The following is a 25212-nucleotide window of genomic DNA, read 5'->3' on the forward strand; positions in this document are numbered from 1 at the left end:
GCAACTAAGCCTGTGCACCACAACTATTAAGCCTGTTCTCTAGAGTCCAGGAGCTACACCTACTGAAGCCCAAGTACCCTAGAGCCTGTGCTCCAGAACAAGAGAAGCCACCGCAGGAAGAAGCCCACACACCACAACTAGAGGAGCCCCTGCTCTCTGCAACTACAGAAAGACCAGCACAGCCGAAAATTAAAAATAAATAAGGAATTTCTTAAAAAATACATGACCTTCTTTCCACTCACCTTGTCTAGAAAGTAAGCATATGTGAAGGCAGAAATGAGAGAATCCAAATCACAGGATTTGTGTCCAATAACCACATGGACCTTCTCCAAACGTTTGCTTCGATTCTGAAACAAATTCAAATAAAACATCACAATTTAACAACAGATTAACATAAGTGGATATTTTTCAACTTTTTAAAGTATGTATGCCTTAGCTATATTCGGACACAATTGCAAAAGCTCATAACTGTTTTAAATAAGGGCCTAAAATGGTACAACATGTTTAACATTCAGAAATGCTCATTCAAATTTTAGTTAGTTGTCAAGAACAGAAAATTATCAGTTCACAACCTTGGGAACTTTCCTGGGTGAAACCTGAAACTGGACCCCATATACAGAGAACAAGGGGAGACTGAAGAAGATGCAGCCCACTCCAGACGGGTGGGTGGCAGGCTCAATAAGCAAGGGAATCTACTTACAAGGCTTGCCTTGGGCAGCCACAAGACAGGTATATCTCCACACCTGCCCACCAGAATCTTAAAAGTTTATGTAGAGGCCTTAACTGGCTTCCGTGACACATGATCTCAACAACACATTGTTCACTCAAGGCTGTATCCATAAAAATATTTCCTGCTGTGGGATTGATGGGAAGATTGTACATTTCAAGGACAGGGGAGGGGAAGAGGAACCTCCAATTGCCAGAGTCTAGCTCTCAGGTCAACTGGTAGTCACATGCTCTCAATGACCTCCTCCAACAAAAATGTGGTTGTATTAAGATCATCCACAAAGTAACTTGATATGAACTATATATCCAAGTCAACACTTTTTAGTAAAAGATTATTTCTGTCTAAAGAACAGTTCCATAGTATTTTATATCATTTCCTTACACAAGATGTTCTTCTCACTTTGAGAGAAAAAATGACTTTTTTCCTATGTCCCTGGTGTGCAACACTATTTGGTAGAAATTTATTTTTTTCATGCCACATTTTGAGTGACAGGATACGCTTGCTCTGCATTATATTCTATAATTTAACAAATAAAAATTGTTGTAATGCTTTTCTTCCCTCCATAGAAAGTAATATGATCAGTATTATTGCTCCAAAAATACAAATCAGTTGCTATTAAAGAGTGTATATTGTCACCTCTCTGAAAGAGAAGACATACATACTGTTTTCTTTCCTGGTTAACTCAACAGTTGCTTAAAATTCTTTATAGAAGGCTGACCTCCTTATAAAACACTGGATTAGAAGTGCTAAAGAATCAATCACAACCAGAAAATTCCACAACAAAACTGTCCAATAACGATAAGGGTAACCTAAACCGACATATTTATGGATTGTCAGGGACGATGCTTACGTATACGTCCTCAGCTTTTCGTCCTTTGCTTTAATTTCTCTTTTCACGACTTACTAGAAAGCCAACTCAATTGTAATACTGCTCAAAAAGCTACTCAAAAAATCCACTGTTCAATTGGTTATTTGATTTTGTTTAATTGATTATTTCAATAAAAAAAAACACTTGTTATTCCTTTTTCTACAGACAAAGAAAAAGGATTATTTAGTAACTTACTAGGCGTCTTACAACTGAATCTATAAACGTGTTGGTGTTTGTAGAGAACTACCATATCAGACTCAGAAATTAGTTATTCAACAACCAACCTGTGGCCTGAGGAACATAATAAGGTAAATCTTGGAGGAGGCTCAATCAAATAGCCTACGAACATAGAGAATGATGGCAGGATCAATATTGCATATAAGTTGTCCAGTATGCAATATTGTAAATTAAAACAAATATGTATATTTTAAAATATATTGACATGTTGATCTTTAGTAAAATAATAAGATTTTAAAATGTTATAAACACTCTGAAGATAATTATAACCACTGCCTCCCCCCCATCACCACCTGTAGCTCCCACTCCTTCCTGTCCCACCCTCCTTCCCTCAACCTCATAACTTTATAGCTAGTACACTTGTACTTTTGGAGGATTCTAGTCTAGACCCAGTTCTTACTCCCAAAGCCAGACTGCTTCCCCTGTGCAAGACTGTCAGATTTAGAGGTATAGAAAGAAATTGGGATAAATGCAATTATACTCCATTACAACACAAATAAATACATTAAGAAATCATATTACTGTAGACTGTTCTTCCAAGAAGCTCGAAGGTCTAAGTAGACATTACGTCATTTCTCCTCCCATATCTCTTGGAAGGCAGACAGAAAGAAGATTCACAACACTTTTTATAGGTCAGTAGAGGCTGTTAGAGGAGTAGGATTGTTCCCAGAGCCCATGACCCGGTACAAAGAGTTCTGTCTCTTCTGCCCTGCACTAATCACACAATAATGCCATAATGACTTCAGTATCTACAAAATGAGCAGGGATGGGAATCGAGGGGGCAAAGAGAATGTTAAATACGCCTGTTAAATACAGCAAGGCTTCATAAAAGTATAGCATTAAAATTAGTCCAAAGCTGATCTATCTGCCTCCTTGTCCAGGTTTGGTAATTCCTCGGCACAGCTCTGCATTCAACATTCAACTTGCACCAAAGAAGACATGGGGGAAAATAAGATTGGGAGTCAATGCATTTCCAAGCCCAAACCAATTATTAATTAGAAAGAGAAAGGAGCTAAATAAAATTGTGAGCCCAAACATGATAGGCCAATTCTCACAACTGGGGAATCTTCTAAGATTAGGATTTATTCATCCTTCTTCATTTAAAGAGAAAAAAGCATGTATCAACTTGCTGGTCAGGCTGTAGAAGATCCCAACACAAACCTTCGAGAGTTGTTTGTTGGTTTTTTTTTTTGGTGCCCACATCCCTGTCTTCATGTTTTCTTATTTGTTTCCTGAATCCCCTTCTTCCCATGTATCAAGTTCCTTCGAAGTCATGACTTCTTCCAGCATCATTTACTATGTCTGCCATCTCCAGTCAACGCCCCAGTTCCCAGGCTCCAACACTATCTTTCCACCTTCAACATTCTGGTGGCCATCCTACCAGGGATCTATCTGCCCCTTCACTAGCAATTCCATAGCGAATCTACGCCAATGAGTCCTCTCAGGTTAATGTGTTACTCACCAAGGTAACATACTTTCGTTTTAAAGAGGCCTTCCAGGAATTATGCCATAATCCAAAAGGATGACTAGAAATTTCAGGCTGGCTAAAATTGTTCGACTAAAGAAAAGGGACATCACAATCAGAAGGTTCCTTTGGTGACCCTTAAAATGGTAGACTCAACCTCAAAAAACATTCCAGATGTTCCTAAGAGCCTGATTCCTACCCAAACCCACTAAGATATAATTAAAGGGTAGCAAAAGTCAAGTATCGTAGAAACCAGGCTTAGACAGATTTCTGCTTGCTTGGAGGAATAAAACATGAAATTAGTTACATAAATTCAACCAGTAGGTGAACTAAAGGAATGTGCAGGATTTGGCTTTTCAAAACAGAGGTCAACAGCCAGAGAATACAGGTCCCACTTTCAAACTTCCTACCACAAATGACCTTGGCCGGATGATCAGAGTAAAAACAGGGGTCAAAGAAGGTCAAAAAAGTCTGGGACTGAGTTCAGGGGTCTGGGGCTGGTAACAGGGTATCCTTAAGGTACTTGGTGCGCTTTGCATCAATGGCTCCACGCAGGGGCAACAATGAAACTGGTTCACAGGACTGAGAAGAGTCTCCTGACCACAATGACACCCTGCACTTCTCACAGCAGGCCTGTGGGCCCTTCCTGCGTCACATCCCCATATATTCATAGACTCATAGATGCTCAATCTTAAAGTCTATGACCCTTGACACAATTCAAATTGGGGTCTAGAGTATTTGCAAACAGACAAATTATGCCCAAATAAAAGTGACATATGTACAATTTTACCAATTCAATTAATTATTGTCATTCAACTAATAAAATCCTGTTTGTGTCCCAGGCACTATACTAATCTCTAAGGATTCAGCACTGAACCAAGCAGACAAAAATCCCAGCCCCCATGGCACTTGCGTTTTAGTGCAAGGAGATAAAAAGAGCCAATAATTAGATAAGGATGAATACAAGGCTTGGAGAAGGCAATGGCACCCCACTCCAGTACTCTTGCCTGGAAAATCCCATGTATGGAGGAGCCTGGTAGGCTGCAGTCCATGGGGTCGCTAAGAGTCAGACACGACTGAGCGACTTCACTTTCACTTTTCACTTTCATGCATTGGAGAAGGAAATGGCAACCCACTCCAGTATTCTTGCCTGGAGAATCTGAGGGACGGGGGAACCTGGTGGGCTGCCGGCTATGGGGTCGCACAGAGTCGGACACGACTGAAGTGACTTAGCAGCAGAAGGCTAGGGTGCCCTGGGATGAGGTTCATTGAGAAGGTGATATTAATAAAGATCTAAAGTGAAGAAAAGGGACTTCCAGTTATCTCAGGCCAAGGTACAAAGTAAGACAATGCCCAGAATGTTCCAACAAATAGTTATTGCCTAGCATATACATTTTCAAAATGTGACTTTATAAACTCCCAGCTAGGAGAGAGTAGATTTGGCAGGAAAACAGCCATCCCCTGATCTTGATATAAGCACACCAAGCATTAAGGAATCTCAGGAGACAGAGATTTATCATCTCCTATCTACATCCAGTGCTGAGCAAGCCCAAAACAAAATGGAATCTTCATAATGGGTTGAAATAGACACTGTACTCAACTTATACTATACCTTGAACTTCTGAATAGATGGACAGAATCTTTTTATAATCAACATATAAAAGAAAATATATTGAATATGCCAGTATTCCAGATCACAATCTTCAAATGCTTTCAAAGTGTAATCCTATACATCACTATAATGAGATTTCTTCATGAAGTTTCTTACCTCTTTTTAAAAGCACAGAAATATCTAAGCATTAAGATTCAACCACCCATGAAAGCAAATTGTACTTGTCAGGCAAAGCACTTTCAAACACACTCTGATCTAAACAGCATTGATCAGAGAGAGGGCTTCCAGAGCCCTGTCATAAGCTCAGGCCCCTCCATCGTTTTTGCTTTTTTTTTTTAATAACTCCACCCTCTGAGAAACAGAGCTGTTCCACCTGGAACTTTACATCCACAGCCCCACAACTAACCTTAGTCAACAAGCCCTTGCAACACAGTTTTACTATGGTTTCTCCATACCCATCCTACTCTACTCTCTTTTCTTAAAAATCCTAGGCAAATGTTTTCAAAAATAATGAATTGAAATGATCATTATAGACAAAGCCTACAGAAGTTGGAGAGTCCCCTTCATTGCACACCGATGCAGAGCCTACTTCTTAGTCCCTCATCTTTAACCAGCAAACAAAGATGCCAGAGAAAAAGAAGTCATTTGAATTTACTGGATGGTATCTCCTAGGAAATCCAGGAATAGAAACAGTTGGCAGTCAACTACTTCTAACTCCAAGTCAATGAGGGGTCAGAATGAGGGGTCTTCCTTCCTGGAGGCTGGCTCTGGGTGGCACAGAAAAGGGCTCAGTTTCTCCCCAGAAGAACCCTGTGTACTGAAGGCTGCCATGATTCTAAATCAGGAGACTCACAGATGGGCAAGAAGAAATCTTACATGCTACTAATGTCCCCTTCAGTCCCTATCTCCAGGCCAGTCACAGTCCCCAGGAAAGCCAGGAGGGAGGGATGCATAACGAACCACAGCCAAATGAGCAGCAGGGACAAAAAGAGTCCAGAGCAACCTGGTCCTCCAAAGGCAAGGACAAAAGTCCCTGATCATCTCTGTCAGATATGGATAAAGTCACATTCTTTGTTTGTTTGGTAAATGAGCAAGGTGCCTTTTGTTATTGGCCTTGGGTTTAAGATGATGTATAGAACTTCTGACCTCCTGAACATCTCATAATCTTACCACTATCTGAGAAAAGGTTGGGACTCAGAGGGAGCACAGGCTGGAGGGAACAGCATGACATTAATTAAAAGTTTAAAAAAGCAAAGAAGAAAACTTATCACTCTATGCAAAGTCCCCAAAACATAGGAATTTCTTCCACCAACTGAAACTTTTGTATTTTATTCTTTATTTTTGTTTCTTTTTCTGGTAAGGAAAAAAATACATGTCATTATAAAGTCAGACACAACAAAAATTAATAAAACAAAGATAACCACTGTTAACATATTGTTGAATATTCCACATTTTAAATTTACACAAGTATGCTGACACATATACTTTACAAAAACAGGATTCTTCTCTACTTACAATAGCTAGGACATGAAAGCAACTTAGATGTCCATCAACAGATAAATAAGAAACTGTGGTACATATATACAATGGAATATTACTCAGCCATAAAAAGGAATGCATTTGAGTCAGTTCTAATGAGGTGGATGAACCTATAGCCTATTATACAGAGTGAAGTAAGTCAGAAAGACAAAAAAAAGAAAACCTCAAACCAGGACTCTGTAATAACCTAAAGGGGTGGGATGGGATGGGAGATGGGAGGGAAGTTCAAGAGGGAGGGGATATATGTATACTTATAACTGGTTCATGTTGATGTATGGCAGAAACCAACACAATATTATAAAGCAATTATCCTTCAACTAAAAATATTTTCTTTTTTTAAATGGAGTGCTTCTATTCCCAGTCTTTAGAGACTTCCTATTTTCACTTAACAGTATACTATGGACCTCTTTCCATGATCCAAACTACAGATATTCTTCATTCTTTCTGGCTTAATGGTATCAATTGTGAGGATACATCTCAATGTATGAAGGAGGGGTGTGGGAGTTGGTTATGTATATAGAATTCCTTGAATCATCATATGTGCTTTTTTAAAATCTCTATGATATTGCCAAATAGGATACTCTGGCCCACTGGCTACCTCATTTAGTCCAGTTTCATTCTAACGGTTAGTTAATAAATAATAATAAGTGAGTGGGAGGCTGTAACTGATTTCTTCCAAGAGCTGTACCTCAGGTTATGCGTAAAAACAAAAACATTTACCAGAATCTACAAATTCAGGACATAGACCGTTTATATTTAATTTTCTCATAGATGTCCAAATTTAATTGGTGACGTACTAGATGAATATAAACCAGCAAATTAGGAAAAGGCAAAAAGCTTTCAATGACGAAACTCAAATGATTTTGACATAATTGAATTGTCTCAGTCAGTACTGACAAAACTGAAACTTAATCAAGTCAGAGAAGCATAGTCTATAACCTCCCTGCTCACCGCCCTCCCACCTGACCTCAGTAACATTTTCCTTCAGCCTCTCTTTGACATGCTGAAGGCCCTCTTTTAGTATCTCTCATTTGGGGAAAATAAGGGACAAGAGTCGATCTGAGCAAATTCAGCTATAAGTGGCTCAGACTGCGCATCTGTACCCCTTCTAGATGGTCCAACGTAGAGGCCATTGTGAGAAGGCACTGGGGGAGCCAAAAGCTATACTCAGCTATTACTGCCCAAGGCCCTTCTTCTTGGGTGCGCATCTGGGTCCCCAGTGCCCTTGGGGTCAGGATCCCTTTAGCTTGGGCATTTGACACTGACTCAAACATTCATTGTTGTTCTCAGCTGAATCCGTCTTCCTCAACCTGTTTGCTACCCATCTTGCAAATACAATGTTCTCAAAAGAAATGACTTCATATATGGTTTTCATACTTTCTCAATCATAATAATGATTTGGGCTGGAATTGTTATTTTACTTAAGACATTTAATTTTTTATATTTTTGTTCAAGATCCTCTTACTGACAATGTCCTAAAGGACAATTTTGGGGGACAACATTATTATTTTTCCTCCACAGCTTCGACCAGAAAAGGTCAAGGATGATCCCCCCAAAATCCTTACCTTTTCTGAAGAGCTCCTTTAGGAATTGTCCTACATATTATCATTTTCAGCCATTCCACTTTTGGGGGAACTGTGTCCATACATTTATTACCAACTTGGTGGGGTAGCCCTTTAATTTCCTTTCAGTACTGCTTCCTTTCAGCTTAAATAGATGCCCCATCTATTTAAGTCTGTCCCAGAATTCTGTCCTCCATGGTTTCACAGATTTTAATAATCTCTCAACCTTCCTCTTTTCAGACTTTAGAACTGTAGTCTTTTCCATCTAGCCTCATGTAGATGTACATCTGGGTCCACACAGCTTTCTGACCTTCTGCTGTCTTTAACCTCTTTGCTATGCTTAGATCTTGCTGTGAACTGAATTGCACACCTCAAAACTCAAATGTCGAAGCCCTAATCCCCAATGTGGTGGTATTTGGAGACGAGATCTTTGAAAAATAATTGAGTATAGATTTAGTCATGAGGGTAGGGCTCTCAAGATGAAATTAGTGCTCTTATAAAACAGCAGAGTGTTTGTGCTCTCTATTTCACTCTATCTCTCTCCATTGTGTGAGATCAGAAGAAGGAGGCTTTCTGTAATTCCAGAAGGTGGTTCTCACCAGGACCCAACCATGCCAGTACCCTGATCTTGGACTTCCAGTCTTCAGAACTGTGAGAAATAAATTTACGGTATTTAAGTCACCCAGTCTATGGGTGGCTTTAAGTTAACCTTAAATTAACTTAATATTTAATTTTTTGATAATATAAGTAAGACTGCAAGAAATATTAGGAACATAGTATTCTTATGCCCATCTCTAGTTATTTCTTCAAGATACACTTCTGAATTTTATAATTCTGGGTAATGTAGAATGTAAATATTTTAATGCCTACCAGAAAACTAGAAATCTGCATTTTCACCTACAGAAATAACTGATTTTCAAATCTTCAGCTCTGTTTAAGCATTACCTTATTGCTAGGCAAAACAATACTTTAATAGTATATTTATTATACTTATAAGTGCTTTAGGTCATTTTTTTCCTATGGACACTGGTGTCTTCATATGGACATATTTTTTTGTGAATTTTTCACTGCATATCATTTTAGGATGTTTATTCTATCCTCACTGCTGAATTAAAATACTGTATTATTAACAAATTCAACTCTGGAAACATCAATAAGATATTACTTTGTTCTCTGGCCTCGGGCATCTATGGAACAGCTTGTTCAATAAGTTGCATTAAGTATGCAATAAGCATACATTATTTAATATGACATTATCTTTTCAAGCACTAAAGAGCAATAAATGATACACTTTGTACCGTCTTACCATCTTATTCTCAATCTACCTACTATGTTTTCTGAAAATCATTGCAATAATACAGGTCAGACTCTGCCTTAGTTTCTTGCTTTGACTGAAATCCATTTACTTCTCTTATAGTTAGACTCATATAAAGATGATGATGCAATTTAAATTTAAATCTAAGGTGTTGAATGTATCATTCACTATTAGGTATCTTTAAAAGCAGTGAAATTTTGATAGGCCAAAAAGAATGACAGAACTGAGAGACTAGATCTTGAAAGTTCTCATCAGAAAGAAAAAATTATAATTATTATGGTGATGGATGTTAATTAGATTTATTATAGTGATCATTTTCCCATGATCAATACAAATTTTCCCAAATATTCAATACAAATATTGAATCACTGTTATACTCCTGAGAATACAGTATAATATAATACAGTATTACATGTAAAGTACATCCCAATAAAAATACATACATATAATATGTGATTTAGCTACTTAATTCTGTGGGGAAAATGATAAAAAATAAAGAGTAGGAAATAATATTTGCATAATATTTGTACCATCTTACTATTAAAAGGGCAATATTTCTAACACAAAAAAAGTTATTACACATTGATTGAGAAAAAGACAACTAACGAAATTATCAGTAGAAGTGAGAATAGGCAATTAATAGAAGAAAAAAATGAATAAATGAAAAGAAATTCAGCCTCATTAGTAGTCATGGAAATGCAAATTAGATCAACAATAATTTAATTTTTTTGCCCATCAAATTGGCAAAAAAATTGGGAATGCTCACACCCACTGCTGGTTAGACAGCAGGCAGTAGTAAGGAATACTACAACCAATGTGGGACTAATTTGACAGCACCCTTTAAGATGCAGAATGTTGACCCTTCTTGACCCAACATTTATTTCACTTCTAGGTATCTATTCTATAAAAATAAAATCACCAATAAACATGGGTATTTTAAATTCCTCATTGTAATTCAAAATCCATTGTTAAATATGGATATTCAATAAAATCCTGAGAAATATTTGTTGAAGCAGATATTTGTAATAGAAGCAAAAGGAAAAAACAAACAAATAAGAAACAACATCAATATATAACAACCAAGGAATCATTTGATAAATTATAGACTATCTATAAAGTATAACCAAAGCACCTATTATCAGACAAATGAGTTAGATCACTATAAAGACCTGGAAAAATGTACTCCAATATTTTCCCCACTACTTCACATGGCTGCCTCTTTCTTTCTGGGTCCTGCTTCTCAGAAGAAAAGAATGCGGCTGTGGTAACAGTAACCTCTTGCTGATTGCACTGGGATCATCTACTAGGACATTGTTTGTAACACAGATTACTGAGCCCATCCCTGATACTCAGAATTAGTAGGTCTGCAGGAAAGCCTAAGAATAATGTGACATGTTTGGGAGCCATGGCCTTAAAGAGGACCCAAGATTAAGCTCCCAAGGACCATCTGGCTTTTGTCAACAGCAGAACAAATCTGCATTTGGGTTTTGAAAAGGACTGCTCGAGTTATCCTAGATTAAATACAGTTTCAAAGGGAACTACTGGTGTTGTTAGATTTACTAAAGTTAGATTTACTCAAGGCTATAGTTAGAAAAGGACGTGGGTTCACCCAGTTGAAACCCATCAATAGTTTCCAAAGTGAGAAAAAACAAACCACATAAACTCCTATTTATCTCATCCTTTGAAGTTTTCTGTTTTATTAAAACTATATTTTATGATGTGTCATATCCTAGTCTAGAAATACATGAACAGAATTCAGAAATAAATATACGTCTTGAGAGAATGAACTCAAAAGACTTCTACTAATGTTTTTGTATAAGAAAAAAATAGACCATTTTTTATAGAGGACAAACTAAGAACTGAGAAATAAAGAAGAGAGGAAGTAATAACTTCAACCTCTATCTAAAGTCCACCAGGCTTCCTCTTTGGTGCAATATTCTACTTCTGCTGTGGAGTACGGAGAAATAAAAGTCAAAAACACAAATTAAAATAAGCAATACATCTCTTCATTTGTTGGTGTGTGCAATCTTTAGTTCCTAGTAATCCATGCATTGGGGGGCCAGCTATTCAAATATCAGAGATTCAGTTTTACTAGATCAATAGCTCCTTGCAAGCCCTGGCCACATCTTGAACTTGGTATCCCCCAGAGTTCCTAAAGCAGTGAGTGCTCTGCACACAGCAGATGCTCGAAGCAGCATTTGTTAGTGAAAACAATGGTTGGATATAACAGTTAGGCGGAAGAGGGTTTTTAATTTTTATATCTATCATGTTCTTGTAAAACAACAGTAGTATGGACTAACACTTTTTTAATAGCCCTAAAGTTAAAAATTATATTACAGACTGCAAGTAATCATACTTCTCTCAAGTATAAGACTCTCATTTCATAGTGGGGTCTCTCTCTGAATTTCTCCCCCACAACACACACATACATACACACACACACACACACACACACACACATACACACACACACTCCAGACTATGACATACTCATTCTGTCTACTTCATGGGGTTACGTTCAAAAAATGCTTTAAAGTGATTTTTTATAGTAACAGATTTTATGACTATTATTTATCACATATTATCACATATTTCCCTTTTCCTCTTAGGATGTTAAACACTTGACTTCTGACTCTATTACACATTCTAATTTATTCATTATTCTGAAGATATAACTGTTATAGTAATTTTGTTTTTAAATGTCTCAAGCAGGGGAGAATAATACACTGTGGAATTCTATGAAAACATGACGTGCTATCTGTGTGTGTGTGTGTGTGTGTGTGTGTGTGAAGCAGGCCCAATGCTGGGCCCTGATCCATTAACCCTCACAGGCAGGTTTCACTATAATTAGTTACCAGGTGTTACTCAGCTGCAGCTCCAGCACTTAAGTGGTTAATGGAAGTCCAGTGCAGAGTAATTTTAAAATTCCAGTTTGCGTGATTTCAAGACAAAAGGGGTATTTATCGTATTAACAATCAGAGCTAGTGAGGTTGTTGCCCCAAGGCACTATTTTTCCAAGGAATTTCAAAATTTCATGTGTGCACTTCTATTTTGCAGTTATGTCCTATTCCTTTTGGTTGACAAAATGTGGAAAATGTGTCATAAAGTTCAAATTACTTCCTACCGTCTACTCACAAATAGGATAATAAGACATACACCTGCTTTCCCCAAAGCAGAAGATTAAGTGTTCAAGTTCAGAATGCCCTTTTCACAAAATGTTGATAATTTCTCAAGTTGGATAATGAATCTGTGTTTTCTCTGGCCTCTCTGTGGTGTGTGTTCAAAAACATAGTTAAAAGTAAATGAGAAACTGAGACAAGAGAGCAAAGAGGTTTTCAAGAAAGAAGGAAGAGAAAGGAAAGAAAAAATGGAGGGAGGGAGGAAGGGAAAGAGAGAGAGAAGGAAGAAGGGGAGCAGGGAGAGAAAGCCCTTTTCATCAGGTCTTGGGAAAAGCCCGGACCGTTCACACTCTGCGCAGCTAGTCCGAGTATGTCTTGGTTTCCATCCTTAGGGGTGACTCAGCAGTTAGAATTGTACTTGGTAAAAACATTCAACTAAATGTCAGTTGAAAGGATGGACTGAAGCAATAAATAAGAACCCCAAATTCTGAGCTCATGGGCTTAGACTGAGACCAACAGAGCAGACCAGGAAGGTGATGTATCTGCCTGCTCCTCAGCCCTTAACCTTCTTTATCCCATTCACTCTCACAAGCCCTCACACACACCCTATACCCTTTTGGACACTTTTTTATCTCTGTCTTATAGGTAGAGGTAGAGAAGAACAGCAGCATTTATGATACCATCCACACACAACACTGGAAAACCAAACTGTCTTAGACCTGAGAAAGCCAATCCATAGATCCTGACATAATTCCAATGGAATCTTCTGTGATGTAATTGAACAAAGAAAATGTTTGCAGTGGAACTAGGATTTAGAGGGCTAAACCAGTGAGACTTTCAAGGGCTGTCAGGTTAAATCTGCATCAGGAAAATTACTGGAGGAAAATAAAGAACTGAGAGCCTTCACTTTGCTTTACTTTTGTGGGTTTGCTTTTCTTCCCTCTTCATCTTGGCAGTCTAATGTTATTCCTACACTCCTATGTGCACGTATCTGAATGTTTATCCTGCCTGCAATAAGTTAAAATAATTTTTAAGAGGTGGAAAAATAGCGCCCAATTGATTTCAATCATGATTCACTAAAGCACTCAGATCTGCTTCCCTGCTCTTTTACTCTCCTCATCTACCGAATGAAGAAACGCACTTTGAACAAGAAGTGGGTGCCAAGAGGGTGGGGGTCTTTATAAACTGTTTTTTATCAATATATCATGGGAAACTTAGATTGACTCAGTAAACATATGACATGTACTAAGTGTTTCTGCAAAATTTTTGTAGTAAATACTTTATACGAAAACAGAGGGAGAAGATCCAAAATAACAAAAGGTATGATGACTTTTGAACTATTTCACTTTACCTGTCATTTTCTACCCATCTAAACACAGTTTCAAGGCTCTCTGCTAAGAATACAGAGCCTTCTGAAAATAGGATGTATATCTGGGTGTAGACAGGTGTTGATGGTTCTATAGCATATATCCACACACACACACACTCCCAGGCCTGCTCAGTTTGATCAAGTCCATTGTTGTGAGTAACCCCTTGAATGAGGAGCACATGGGAATAATGAGGAAGCGACATTACTGTTAACACCTATGTAGAAACTGAGAAGCTAAAACCCTTTTAGTTTAACCACCCTCTTCCCCAGTAGCTGCACCAGAGGATGGACAGGGACCAAGGGAATTCTATAAAATGAAAGCCTGCCCATCGGGGTCATTGATACAAGCTGGAGCAACTCACAGAAGCATCTCTAGGACAAAGCCTTTCCCCAGGGATGGGCAGGCAACACCCAACCCAATGAGCTTCAAAACACAATATTAGTCAGAAAATAAAAGACTAGAAAGCTGTTCTTATGCTACTACTTCTCAAATTTGCCCTAAAGAGTAATATTTAATAAGTAACAGCCCTAATTTTTGTTGCTACTTTTCCCATCTTTAAAGTTTTTATAAGTTATACGAATTTACTTTTTTTCCTCGATTAAAAGTATTTCCTTTGGGACTTCCCTGGTGGTCCAATGGTTAAGACTCCACATTTCCAGCGCAGGGGACATGAGCTCAATCCCTGGTCAGGGAACTAGGATCCCACATGCTGGGCCATGTGGGGGGAAAAAAAGGTATTTCCTTTTTTACTGGAAAAATTGTGATTCTTAAGTATTTTAACTTTTCTTTAGTTGGTCCTCATGGAAAAGAACAAAAGGCTTCGTTCACTACACTAAGTTCTCAGAACCTTCTTTTGTGACTCTTTCCTCAGATCAAGTCCTCTTAACCTGCTGCCTCTTCCAGAGTCAGCCTCTCACTGTGTGGCACAGGCTGCTCTGATCTGTTCATTAGTTCTCCTCCCTCAGATTGGAGGGCTGAAGCTAATTAGTCAGGTTTTCTCTCCCCACGATCAAGCCAAGATGTACTCGGAAGGCTTTTCCCAGAAGCTTTGCTTTGCTGCAGTCAGCTTTTTGTTGTCATAAGAAAGATCTATTGCTTTAATACTCACGCGAGTGAACGTCTGTATTTGGAAGGGATGTCGGGCAGGTGACACCACACACCTGGAATGTCTGAAAGCCTCTCAGAGATGACAGTAATGAACCGACAAGCGGCTGGGAGCAGGCAGAAGGAGAAGCTGCATTTCCAGCAAGATGTGGTGATGCAGGTTGGGGGGACCATGTACAAAGGATATGCAGGGCAATGACTGTACTTTGCAAAGATGACAATTTTAATGATGCCATTATTTATTACACTGTGTGTTTTTCATTGAAAGAAGAACTCTCACCTTCCCGGTGACCTCTCATTCACTCTTTCAATATTTTGCAAAATACAAAACTCATTTTAAAACTAAACTGCAGCCGGCACACAGTAGTTGGGTATTTAATAAAGATTTATTAAAGTACCTGTCTGGTGACACAGAATACTGCCATAGGAGATAGATACAGATGAGATAGATATAGAAATATGTGCATAAGTACTGTTTCATATGTTTTAAAAGCAGAAACAAATTAAGTATCACCCTCTGAGAAGAACAAGCTTTTCCAATGAAAAATTTCCAGTTTTCTAAGCATCAGCTCCTTCCAAACCTAGGATAATATGATTTTATGATTCTAAGTCCTAAATGACCTGAGTTTCAGTTGCCCGCACATTTTGCCTACAGTAAACAACTCTCTTCTATTGAGAGAATTGCTTGGAGAGTCCAAACATAGCCCCTCAATATGAAAAAATTTCAATATGTTCATTTGAATTTTATTTTTGACATTTTAAGGGGCATCATCAATTAAATTCATTATGAAAAAGTTACCTTTAATATAAAATATTTGAACAAAGCTTTCTGCCTTGTTTTAAATAAATTAGTCATAAAAAAGAAAGCTTCTGTATTAGAGGAAGATTTTGTTATTTAATTTTTAAATAGGTGTCACATTGAACTTTCAATACAAAAAATACATATCCAAAGAATGACAAATGAAGGTTTAAAAATATTTGGCAACCTTAACAATACATAATAACCACCAAATTTTTCACCATAATAAGTAGTTGTAAAGTGGACGACATCAGCTTTTAAAATATTTCACTAATCCTATAAAATATAACTTTGTTCATTTTGGGCTACTGGCTATATTCAATGATGAATTATGTAAAACTTTTAATTAAATTAAATTTATTTATTGAATTTTCTTACCATTTTATTTTTCTTAAGAGAGTATTTTTTCTGAGTAATGTCTTTAGCAGAAGTTAAAAATTCCAATAACAATCTGAATATTACATCTTAGTTTCTTAATACTGTGGTATCTGCTCTGAAAATTCCAAGTATTTGAAACTATAAGCTAACACTTCTGCCTTATGACAACAGCAACCCCACTGCCCTATGTATAGATACTAATGTAGTTAGGAGGACTTGTCAATTACTCACCGAACAACGACTGGAGGACTGAATCTGTGGTTTGGAGACCCAAAGGAGTCATTGCATCTTAGCAGTGACCTTCAACTGTTTAACAGAGTATTGTTTATCTTCACAAATCAGTCCTGCTGTATGCTCCCCTCCCAGGCTTTTTTGGTGTTGGTTTGTTTGACTGTATTTCAGAAGGCTATAGCAACTAAGAGCCCTTAGATCATATAACATACAAAATTTCATCAAAGAAAAAAGAGAGCGAGACTCCTCAATGTGTAATGTGTGTGTGTGTGTGTGTGTGTGTGCACGCATGTGTGTGGTGTATGACTTCTTAATTCAGCCATGTCTTAAGATCTTTAAAATCTCAGGGTGGAAAAAAGGGGAGAAAATGTTTTTAAGCTTCTGGCTGAGGTGGTAGGAAGGTGCCAGTACTATGAGGGATGAGAGCAAGAAAAGATGAAGAGACTGTGGGACCATCGGATGGGGGAGATGGTCCTCTCTTTCCACTTGCTTGGTAAGCAAACCCCAGATAACCAGAGACAAAAACTCAAGAGGCAACAACCAGTTAGTAACAACAGTGACAGCAGAGAGCACCTCACTGTCTCACTACTCCAGGGGGCACCATTTACATCTCACGGAACTGTGCCCAGGCGACGCCATTCACATGCATTCAAGGTGAATGGTGCCTCCAGGAAACTGCAGAGACACTGCTGCGGTTTCTCTGATCCTGGCATCATTTCACAAAATTCTCAGAATCCTGGGTGGAAGATCCTTTAGTATTCCCAAGTTAAATCTGGTGAGCAGAGATCACAGGAGGTAATTGCCCACAGGAGGAAATCCCAGGGCTGGGATTTCCAAAGCCGTGCATTTGACAGCTTCCCTGCCCATGGGCTGAGAGCAGTGGGGACTGTTTCTAGTAATGTGGTGCCTCCAAGGCTCTGCACAGCCCTATCTCCCTCTGCCTCCTAGGTTGTTTCATTTAAGTTTTAAAATGATCAAGGTCAACTTTTTATTATCTCAGGCAAACCCAACAAACATGAATTACTATGGTAGTATGGTATTTGGAAATTACAATATAGGAGATCAAACCAGTCAATCCTAAAGGAAATCAACCCTGAATATTCATTGGAAGGACTGGTGCTGACTGAACCTGAAGCTCCAATACTTTGGCCACCTGATGTGAAGAGCTGAATCATTGGAAAAGACCCTGATGCTGGGAAAGACTGAAGGCGGGAGGAGAAGGGGACAACAGAGGATGAGATGGTTGGAAAGCATCACCGACTCGATGGGCATGAGTTTGAGCAAACTCCAGGAGATAGCGAAGGACAGGGAAACCTGGTATGCTGCAGTTCATGGGGTCACAAAGAGTCGGACATGACTTAGTGACTGAACAGCAACAATAATGATATAGGTAATTCCACTGTAATAAGTAAAAGCTATAAACTTTTATACAGATTAGCACAGGCAATGGCATATTTAGAAAGTTTCCATTGTTTGGCCCCACCTGGCAACAATGGACACCATGTCATACCCATTAGAGTCCTTGTCAACTGGAAGATTGGTCCTTTGGAGAACTGATGCTTACTTGCAATCATCTCCACTGAGAGCACAGCATCAGCCAGCCCCACCACTAACACAGCTTCAGCGGCACATTTCAGACCCTTCTCTCAGCCCACCCTCCATGGGTTTCTTCTCAGCTCTTTGATCCCCATGAGCTCTTAGGAAAATCTCTCTTTCTAGAGAATAGGGGAGGGGAACAGAGCAATGAGGTATAAGAAATGTGACATTTCTTCTGCACCCTGCTACAAAAACAATAAGATTATTCATATGTCACAGGTCACTGAAAAACAGTGTGGGAGCACAGAGGACAGGAGCATTAGCTTCCCTAAAGTGTCAAGAAGCTTCTTGAGAAAATCTTTCTTCCAGAAAAGAGAGGTAAGAGGTTCCCAGACTGAGAAGCAGCAGGAGCCTCTACTTTCTTTCCATGCTTCTCATAAGTCAAAAATCATTGGACACAATGTTTATGGGAAACCCACACACACACACACATACCCCTACAAACTCCTTACTAGCTGGAGATTCAAGTAAAATGAGAGTTTACAGGTGAAATGGCATGATGTCTGTGATTTGCTTTCAAATCCCCCAGGAAGCAAAAATGTACAGCGATGCTAGTGGTAAAGAACCCTCCTGCCAGTGCAGGAGACATAAGAGTCTTGGGTTCAATCCCTGGGTTGGGAAGCTACCCTGGAAGAGGGCGTGGAAACCCACCCCAGTATTCTTGCCTGGGAAATCCCATGGACAGAGGAGCCTGGAGGGCTATGGTCCATAGGGTCGCTAAGAGTCAGACATGACTGTAGCAACTGAGAAAGAAGCAAGAGAAGATGCTGTGGAAAGAGATGAAACAGATTGGCAAAGCACTGGTAATTACTGATGATAAGTGTTATGAGTTGAGTTTCACCCACTCAAAATCCCTATGTTGGGGTTCTAAAACTCCAGTGTCTCTGAACTTATTTGGAAACGGAGTTGTTGCAGATGTAATTAGTTAAGCTGGATGAGGTCATTTGGGTGGGCCCTAATCCAAGATGACTGTGTCCTTGTACAAAGGGGGAATCTGGGCACAGAGATACGTATAGAAGGAAGACAAGATGAAGACCCAGGGAGAAGGCCATCTATGAGTCAAAGAATAGATCTGAGTCCTCGAGACGTTAGAAGAGAGGCCTGAGACAGACCCTTCCTTTGTGCCCTCAGAGGGAACGCGGCCCTGGGACACTTAGATCTCAAACTTCCAACCTCCAGAACTGTCAGGCAATAAATTTCTATTGTTTAAACTACTCAGTTGTAGGTAATCTGTGCTGGCAGCCTGGGAAACAAACACACTAAATCCTAGGTCCACTGAGGGTTCATTATGCAATGCTTTCCATTTTTGTATATGTTTGAAATTTTCCATAATACAAAGGTTGAAAAAAAAGATGGCTTGTACATAGTCTCAGAAATATTAATAATTCAGCTGCACTCTGCTACAGCACTCCCTAAGGAAAACACCCAAGTACCAAAGGAGCTCAGATATCCAAAAATACAGCTGGTCCCCTCTTCAATCCTTGAGTCTAATTTCACATCTGCAATCTCTTTTCAACGAATTGCTGGTAAATCTCCCAAACAAGGCGCCAGAGAGCTCCTGGCTCTTCTGGGCTCCAAATAGCGCATCTTCCACTGAAGCATAATTGCAGGCAGCCTCGCAGTGCCTTTATAAACCGCACACGAGGCGAGGTGGGAGAAGGCATCTTGCAGCACAGATCCACAGAGAAAGCTTTTGTGAATTAGTTTTCTGCCCAAATGTGCACAGGCTACCAGATACACTATATTGATAGCATTTAACACGTGGTAGACAGGTTAAGAAAAAGTATACCAGGAAGTGAATTAAATAACCTCATAATTACATTTAAAGGCCCAATGAACCAGGGCCACCACAAGTACTAAAATACATGGTAACAAAAGCAGTCAGCATTTTCCATACCATATGCTTGTAAATGTTATTCTGCAGGGAACCAATTAAAACTATGGAATACTTAGAACACAGACATATGGAACAAAACAGGGCAACTTATCTTGTCACCGTGGTGCTTGCTCAGTACATCTATTAGGGAGACGTAATCCTGAATTATTAGCACCAATAAATGCTATCTTAATTATGACTACCAAAAGGCAACACCAGCATATACAGCTTCTGATTTGGTTGTGGCATCATTTGGAGTTTTAAACGGAAGGAGAGCCTACTGCCTCCAGAATCACATGCGGTAACAATTACATTAAACATCAAAAATTGAATCACTACAGCAAATTGTTAGTCAGGCTGGGTCTCGGTTGTCTCACCTGTTACACAAGGAAAAGAATAATGTTCTTTGAAATTCACAGGATTCCAAGCAAAACCATTTAAAAAGTGCAGGGATGAGGGCAAAAGAACATTGGAGGGTACTTTCCTGGTGGTCCAGTGGCTAAGAATCTGCCTTCTGATGCAAGGAATGAAGGTTCAATCCCTGGTCATGGAACTAAGATCCCACAAGCCACAGGGCAACTAAGTTTGCATGCCACAACTAGAGAAAGTCCACAGGCTGCAGCGAAGACCCAGTGCAGCCGAAATTTCAAAGTAAATAAATAAAAAGAACATTGGGAAGTATAATGTGTTGAGCCAGAGTCAAGTATCTTTTTTTTTATTGTTACTGATGGAGAGAACACATGAATATAACACAAAATAAGCAATTATCAAGACTGACTCTGCTGGTCATTACTTTAAAAATCTAAAGAGGGCTTTAATAAGTTTTCCTGACATTAAAGAGAAATGAAAATGATTTTTTAAATGTGACTTACACTCCTAGGTCAATCTAATTGGCAAAAGACAGTCGACATTTTCTATCCTGTCACTGGAGCTTCACTTGGCATTATTGCTTAATTTAGAATTAACATCTAAAGGTACCAAACATATAAATTCTAATAAGCTGGCTCAAACATCACAGGAATAATGCTAGAACTGCAGACTCAAGCAATACCTCAGAATCAGTGTATACGAGAAATATAAAAGAAGAGATAAAGGAAAACAGTAGAAACAGCTTATAGCTGAAGGAGCATATTAACTCTTCTCACAAGATGAGATTAGAAAGAGGGGCTGCGGGAGCACTGTAGTGTCTGGGGGCTGCATTAATTAATAATAAATTAACACTAAAAGGTTAGTAACCTATTTAAAAACATTAATTCCATGTGCATGAAATTTATTTTTATGATCTGGGTAAGTCCCAAATGTGTGCACATCAATAAATATTTATAAATGAATAAATTAGGAACTTGGGCACAGGGATTCTCCCAGCAGTTAAAACTGTATCACCGCCAACCATCCTTCTTTCCTATCTATGTCCCTCTGTGTGTGCGTACGTGCTAAGTCGCTTCAGTCATGTCCAACTCTGCAACCCCATGGACTGTAGTCCTCCAGGTTCCTCTGTCCATATGATTCTCCAAGCAAGAACACAGGAGTGGGTTGCCATGCCCTCCTCCAGGGGATCTTCCCAACCCAGGGATCAAACCTGTGTCTCCTGCAACTCCTGCATTGCAGGCAGATTCTTTATCAATGAGCCACCTAGGAAGCCCCACATCCCTCTGACAAATACCTAAATGGGAGAACATCAAAATCACAAGGTCATGCAGAGGCATGAAGAAGGACTTTTAATAACACACAGTCTTGGCCCCATCTGCTATAGTCTCATCAGGTAGATCTGAAATGGGGCCCAGGCCTGTGTTTTCAGCAAGCTCTCCAAGTGAAGATGATGCCCATTGAAATTTAAGAACCATGGCTCTATGACATGTTACTACTAGAAATTCCTCTTTCCCTGCAGTAGAAGAAATCACTTCCAAAAGTCTCCTTGCAAAACCTGTTTCAATGGACACAGAGCAGCAGTCTTGGGTTTTAGAAATAAACAATTTAAATGGTTAAGCAGAAATAGAAATATACAATTAATACTCAGAACTCAAAATCTCATTTGGATTTGGCCAAGGTGAATCACAGAAAACAGTTTAAAGATAGTTCATAAATGCAAGGAATAGCTTATTCTGCTGAGGAATATGAACCCTCCATGTCCCTGACCCACACTGCCAGAGGGATTAGGGGTAGGGTTCCTCCTGGACACATCACTGCCCCTCTTTGGGGCCAGTTTCCTTTGAACTTTTCAGGATTTTTCCACAGTAGACAATGGGTGATTCTGATTCCATGGACATGAACATGGAACATGGACATGATTCCACGTACATGAACAACTGCCTTTTAAAGTTTCACTCGCCTTCATTTGCTCTATCTCCTCTTTCTGTGCTAACCAGGGCTCCTCCCCTCACGCACAGACACCACCAATTACACTTGGTGGTGGAGGGTGGGGGCCGGGCCAGTGGCCATCCCACCATTTTTAGTGAAATTGACAAATAGACCTTCAGTGCCTGCCCATCTTTCTAGCACTTACCTTTCTAATATCACTGCTACCCAAACATGCCACTTTATACGTTATTTAAAATTAACCACTGGATCTCAAAAGTGACTTAAACCCAAGAGGAAGTTTTATACACGGTTATCCCAATGCCTGCCATCTCTAGAATTATGGTGACCTCCAGAGAAATGCTAATCAAACTGCTTTACATGAAATTATTTTAGGAATGGAATTTAATATAGGTTGACACATAAAAGAAACTTGTCTTCTCAGGATACCATAGGATACAACATGCTTCCAGGCAAAAAGGCAAGAGACACAGGGTACTGATTCTAACTTTACTACTAATTAGCTGGGAATGCTCGTTCCAGAACTCCTGTCTTCTCTGCTTCTGATTCTTCATCTCTAACATAAGGAACATGGCAGTTCATGGGGCCACAAAGAGTCGGACGCAACTTACTGATTGAACTACAACAACAACATAAGGAGGTTGGAGCACATGATTGCTAAGATTCCTTTCAGTTTTAATGATCTAGAACAAGTCTATAATAGAAGGTAGATGTAAAAGAGGGATCCCAGGGCACTTGCAATTTAAAGAGAACTTACACATTTTTTCATTTTAAAAAAATCAAAGGAATGACTTTCCAATGGGGGAATTCCAAGTATGGCTGCACTCAAGACTTAAAGGTGACCTTTTAGGGATCCCTCCAATCATACCGCTCAAAAGAGATCTCCTTTGGCTGCTGACTTTCTCTTGAGTTTGTTTGATTAATGCTTTAATGTACAGTAGGGTATAGAAACCAAGTATGGGCAAATAAATAATCTAGTATTTAGGGAAGGAAATTTTGGTTATAAATAATGCAAAATTAAAGGCTTTTAGAGGGACAAGCTACTGCTACCTCTTATAATATCACTTCCAAACACTGGGACTTGGAAAGAATATCTGTCTAGAGGACACACTTACTCAAGACAGAAAATAAGATCTGTATAGTATAGTATAAAGGTATAGTATAAAGATATACTATGACCCTTAGTATGATCCAGACCCAGCAGGAAGTGAGGGTTTTGGAGTGGTGCTGTTATTGACAGATTCTGAGGCTGATCAAGCTGTTCAGCAAAGCAGGGGTAGGGATCAATAGCCACATCAGCAAGACAAGGCGGGTCCTGCTGATTTCTCAGAAAAACCTTTCCACAAAAGAAAGGTCAGCACTATGGCCAATCAGATGGTCCCCAAGGCCACTGGAGATGAAGGCATCAATGACTCTCAGTGCAAGAATACAGACTGACCTCAAGGACAGTGCAGCCAGTTAGAGCGCTGAATTTCCTCTTTAAATTCTACTGAAGAAGAGAAGAAAGGAAAGGTAAGGGCAGTGGAGCAGTCTCTACTCTTAAAGCACATGCACGTGTAAGAGATTTGAAGGTGGCAATCTTTCGGAGGAGAGGAGCAAGATTGAGGGGAGGAGGAGGAGGGGGTGACAGAGGGTGAGATGGTTGGATGGCATGACCGAATTAATGGACATGAGATTGAGCAAACTCTGGGAGATAGTGAAGGGACAGAGAAACCTGTCATGCTGTAGTCCACAGGCTGGCAAAGAGTCAGATACAACTTAGAGACTGAAAAATAACACTAAGCAAGATGGTCCTGAGCAAGAAAGTAAACCACACCATTCTTAAGAAGAAGCCACTGCCCCCTCAGCTTGGTTTTTCTCATTCACAGTCAAGTTGAGCTTCTGGCTGCATAATGAAAAGTTACTTAGAGAAGCCCATAAATGAGCCAGTAGCTAGAGTTCTTGAACCCCTAGATCAACACTTGGTTGACTAGATCACCCACTTCACCTCCCAGAATATTGGAAATAAAAGCAAAAATAAACAAATGGGACCTAATTAAAATTAAAAGCTTCTGCACAACAAAGGAAACTATAAGCAAGGTGAAAAGACAGCCTTCAGAATGGGAGAAAATAATAGCAAATGAAGTAACTGACAAAGAATTAATCTCAAAAATATACAAGCAACTCCTACAGCTCAATTCCAGAAAAATAAACGACCCAATCTAAAAATGGGCCAAAGAACTAACAGACATTTCTCCAAAGAAGACATACAGATGGCTAACAAACACATGAAAAGATGCTCAACATCATTCATTATCAGAGAAATGCAAATCAAAACCACAATGAGGTACCATTTCACACCAGTCAGAATGGCTGCTATCCAAAAGTCTACAAGCAATAAATGCTGGAGAGGGTGTGGATAAAAAGAAACCCTCTTACACTGTTGGTAGGAATGCAAACTAGTTCAGCCACTATGGAGAACAGTGTGGAGATTCCTTAAAAAACTGGAAATAGAACTGCCATACGACCCAGCAATCCCCCTGCTGGGCATACACACTAAGGAAACCAGAATTGAAAGAGACACATGAACCCCAGTGTTCATCACAGCACTGTTTATAATAGCCAGGACATGGAAGCAACCTAGATATTCATCAGCAGATGAATGGATAAGAAAGCTGTGGTACATATACACAATGGAGTATTACTCAGCCATTAAAAAGAATACATTTGAATCAGTTCTAATGAGGTGGATGAAACTGGAGCCTATCATACAGAGTGAAGTAAGCCGGAAAGAAAAGCACCAATACAGTATACTAATGCATATATATGGAATTTAGAAAGATGATAATGATAACCCTGTATGTGAGACAGCAGAAGAGACACAGATGTATAGAACAGTCTTATGGACTCTGTGGGAGAGGGCAAGGGTGGGATGATCTGGGAGAATCACATTGAAACATGTATGATATCATATGTGAAACGAATCGCCAGTCCAGGTTTGAGGCATGATACAGGATGCTCGGGGCTGGTGCACTGGGATGACCCAGAGGGATGGTATGGGGAGGGAGGTGGGAGGGGGTTCAGGATGGGGAACACGTGTACACTGTGGTGGATTCATG

At 39.4% G+C, this 25212-nt stretch overlaps 1 protein-coding gene across 5 annotated transcripts in view; it reads right to left on the reverse strand.

Moving 5' to 3' along the window:
* Nucleotides 1-25212, reverse strand: part of PRUNE2 (prune homolog 2 with BCH domain) — a 295032-nt gene that overhangs the window by 240135 nt on the left and 29685 nt on the right. For all 5 annotated transcript variants that reach the window (XR_008713619.1, XM_055578337.1, XM_055578336.1 and 2 more), the window contains exon 2: nt 243-347. Coding sequence is in view for 4 of the 5 variants with exons in the window: in XM_055578337.1 (XP_055434312.1) it covers nt 243-347 (105 nt within the window). In the remaining variant the exon portion in view is untranslated. The remainder of the gene's footprint in view (nt 1-242; nt 348-25212) is intronic.

Source organism: Bubalus kerabau, chromosome 4 (genome assembly GCF_029407905.1).
Source record: "Bubalus kerabau isolate K-KA32 ecotype Philippines breed swamp buffalo chromosome 4, PCC_UOA_SB_1v2, whole genome shotgun sequence".
NCBI classification, from domain to species: domain Eukaryota; kingdom Metazoa; phylum Chordata; class Mammalia; order Artiodactyla; family Bovidae; genus Bubalus; species Bubalus kerabau.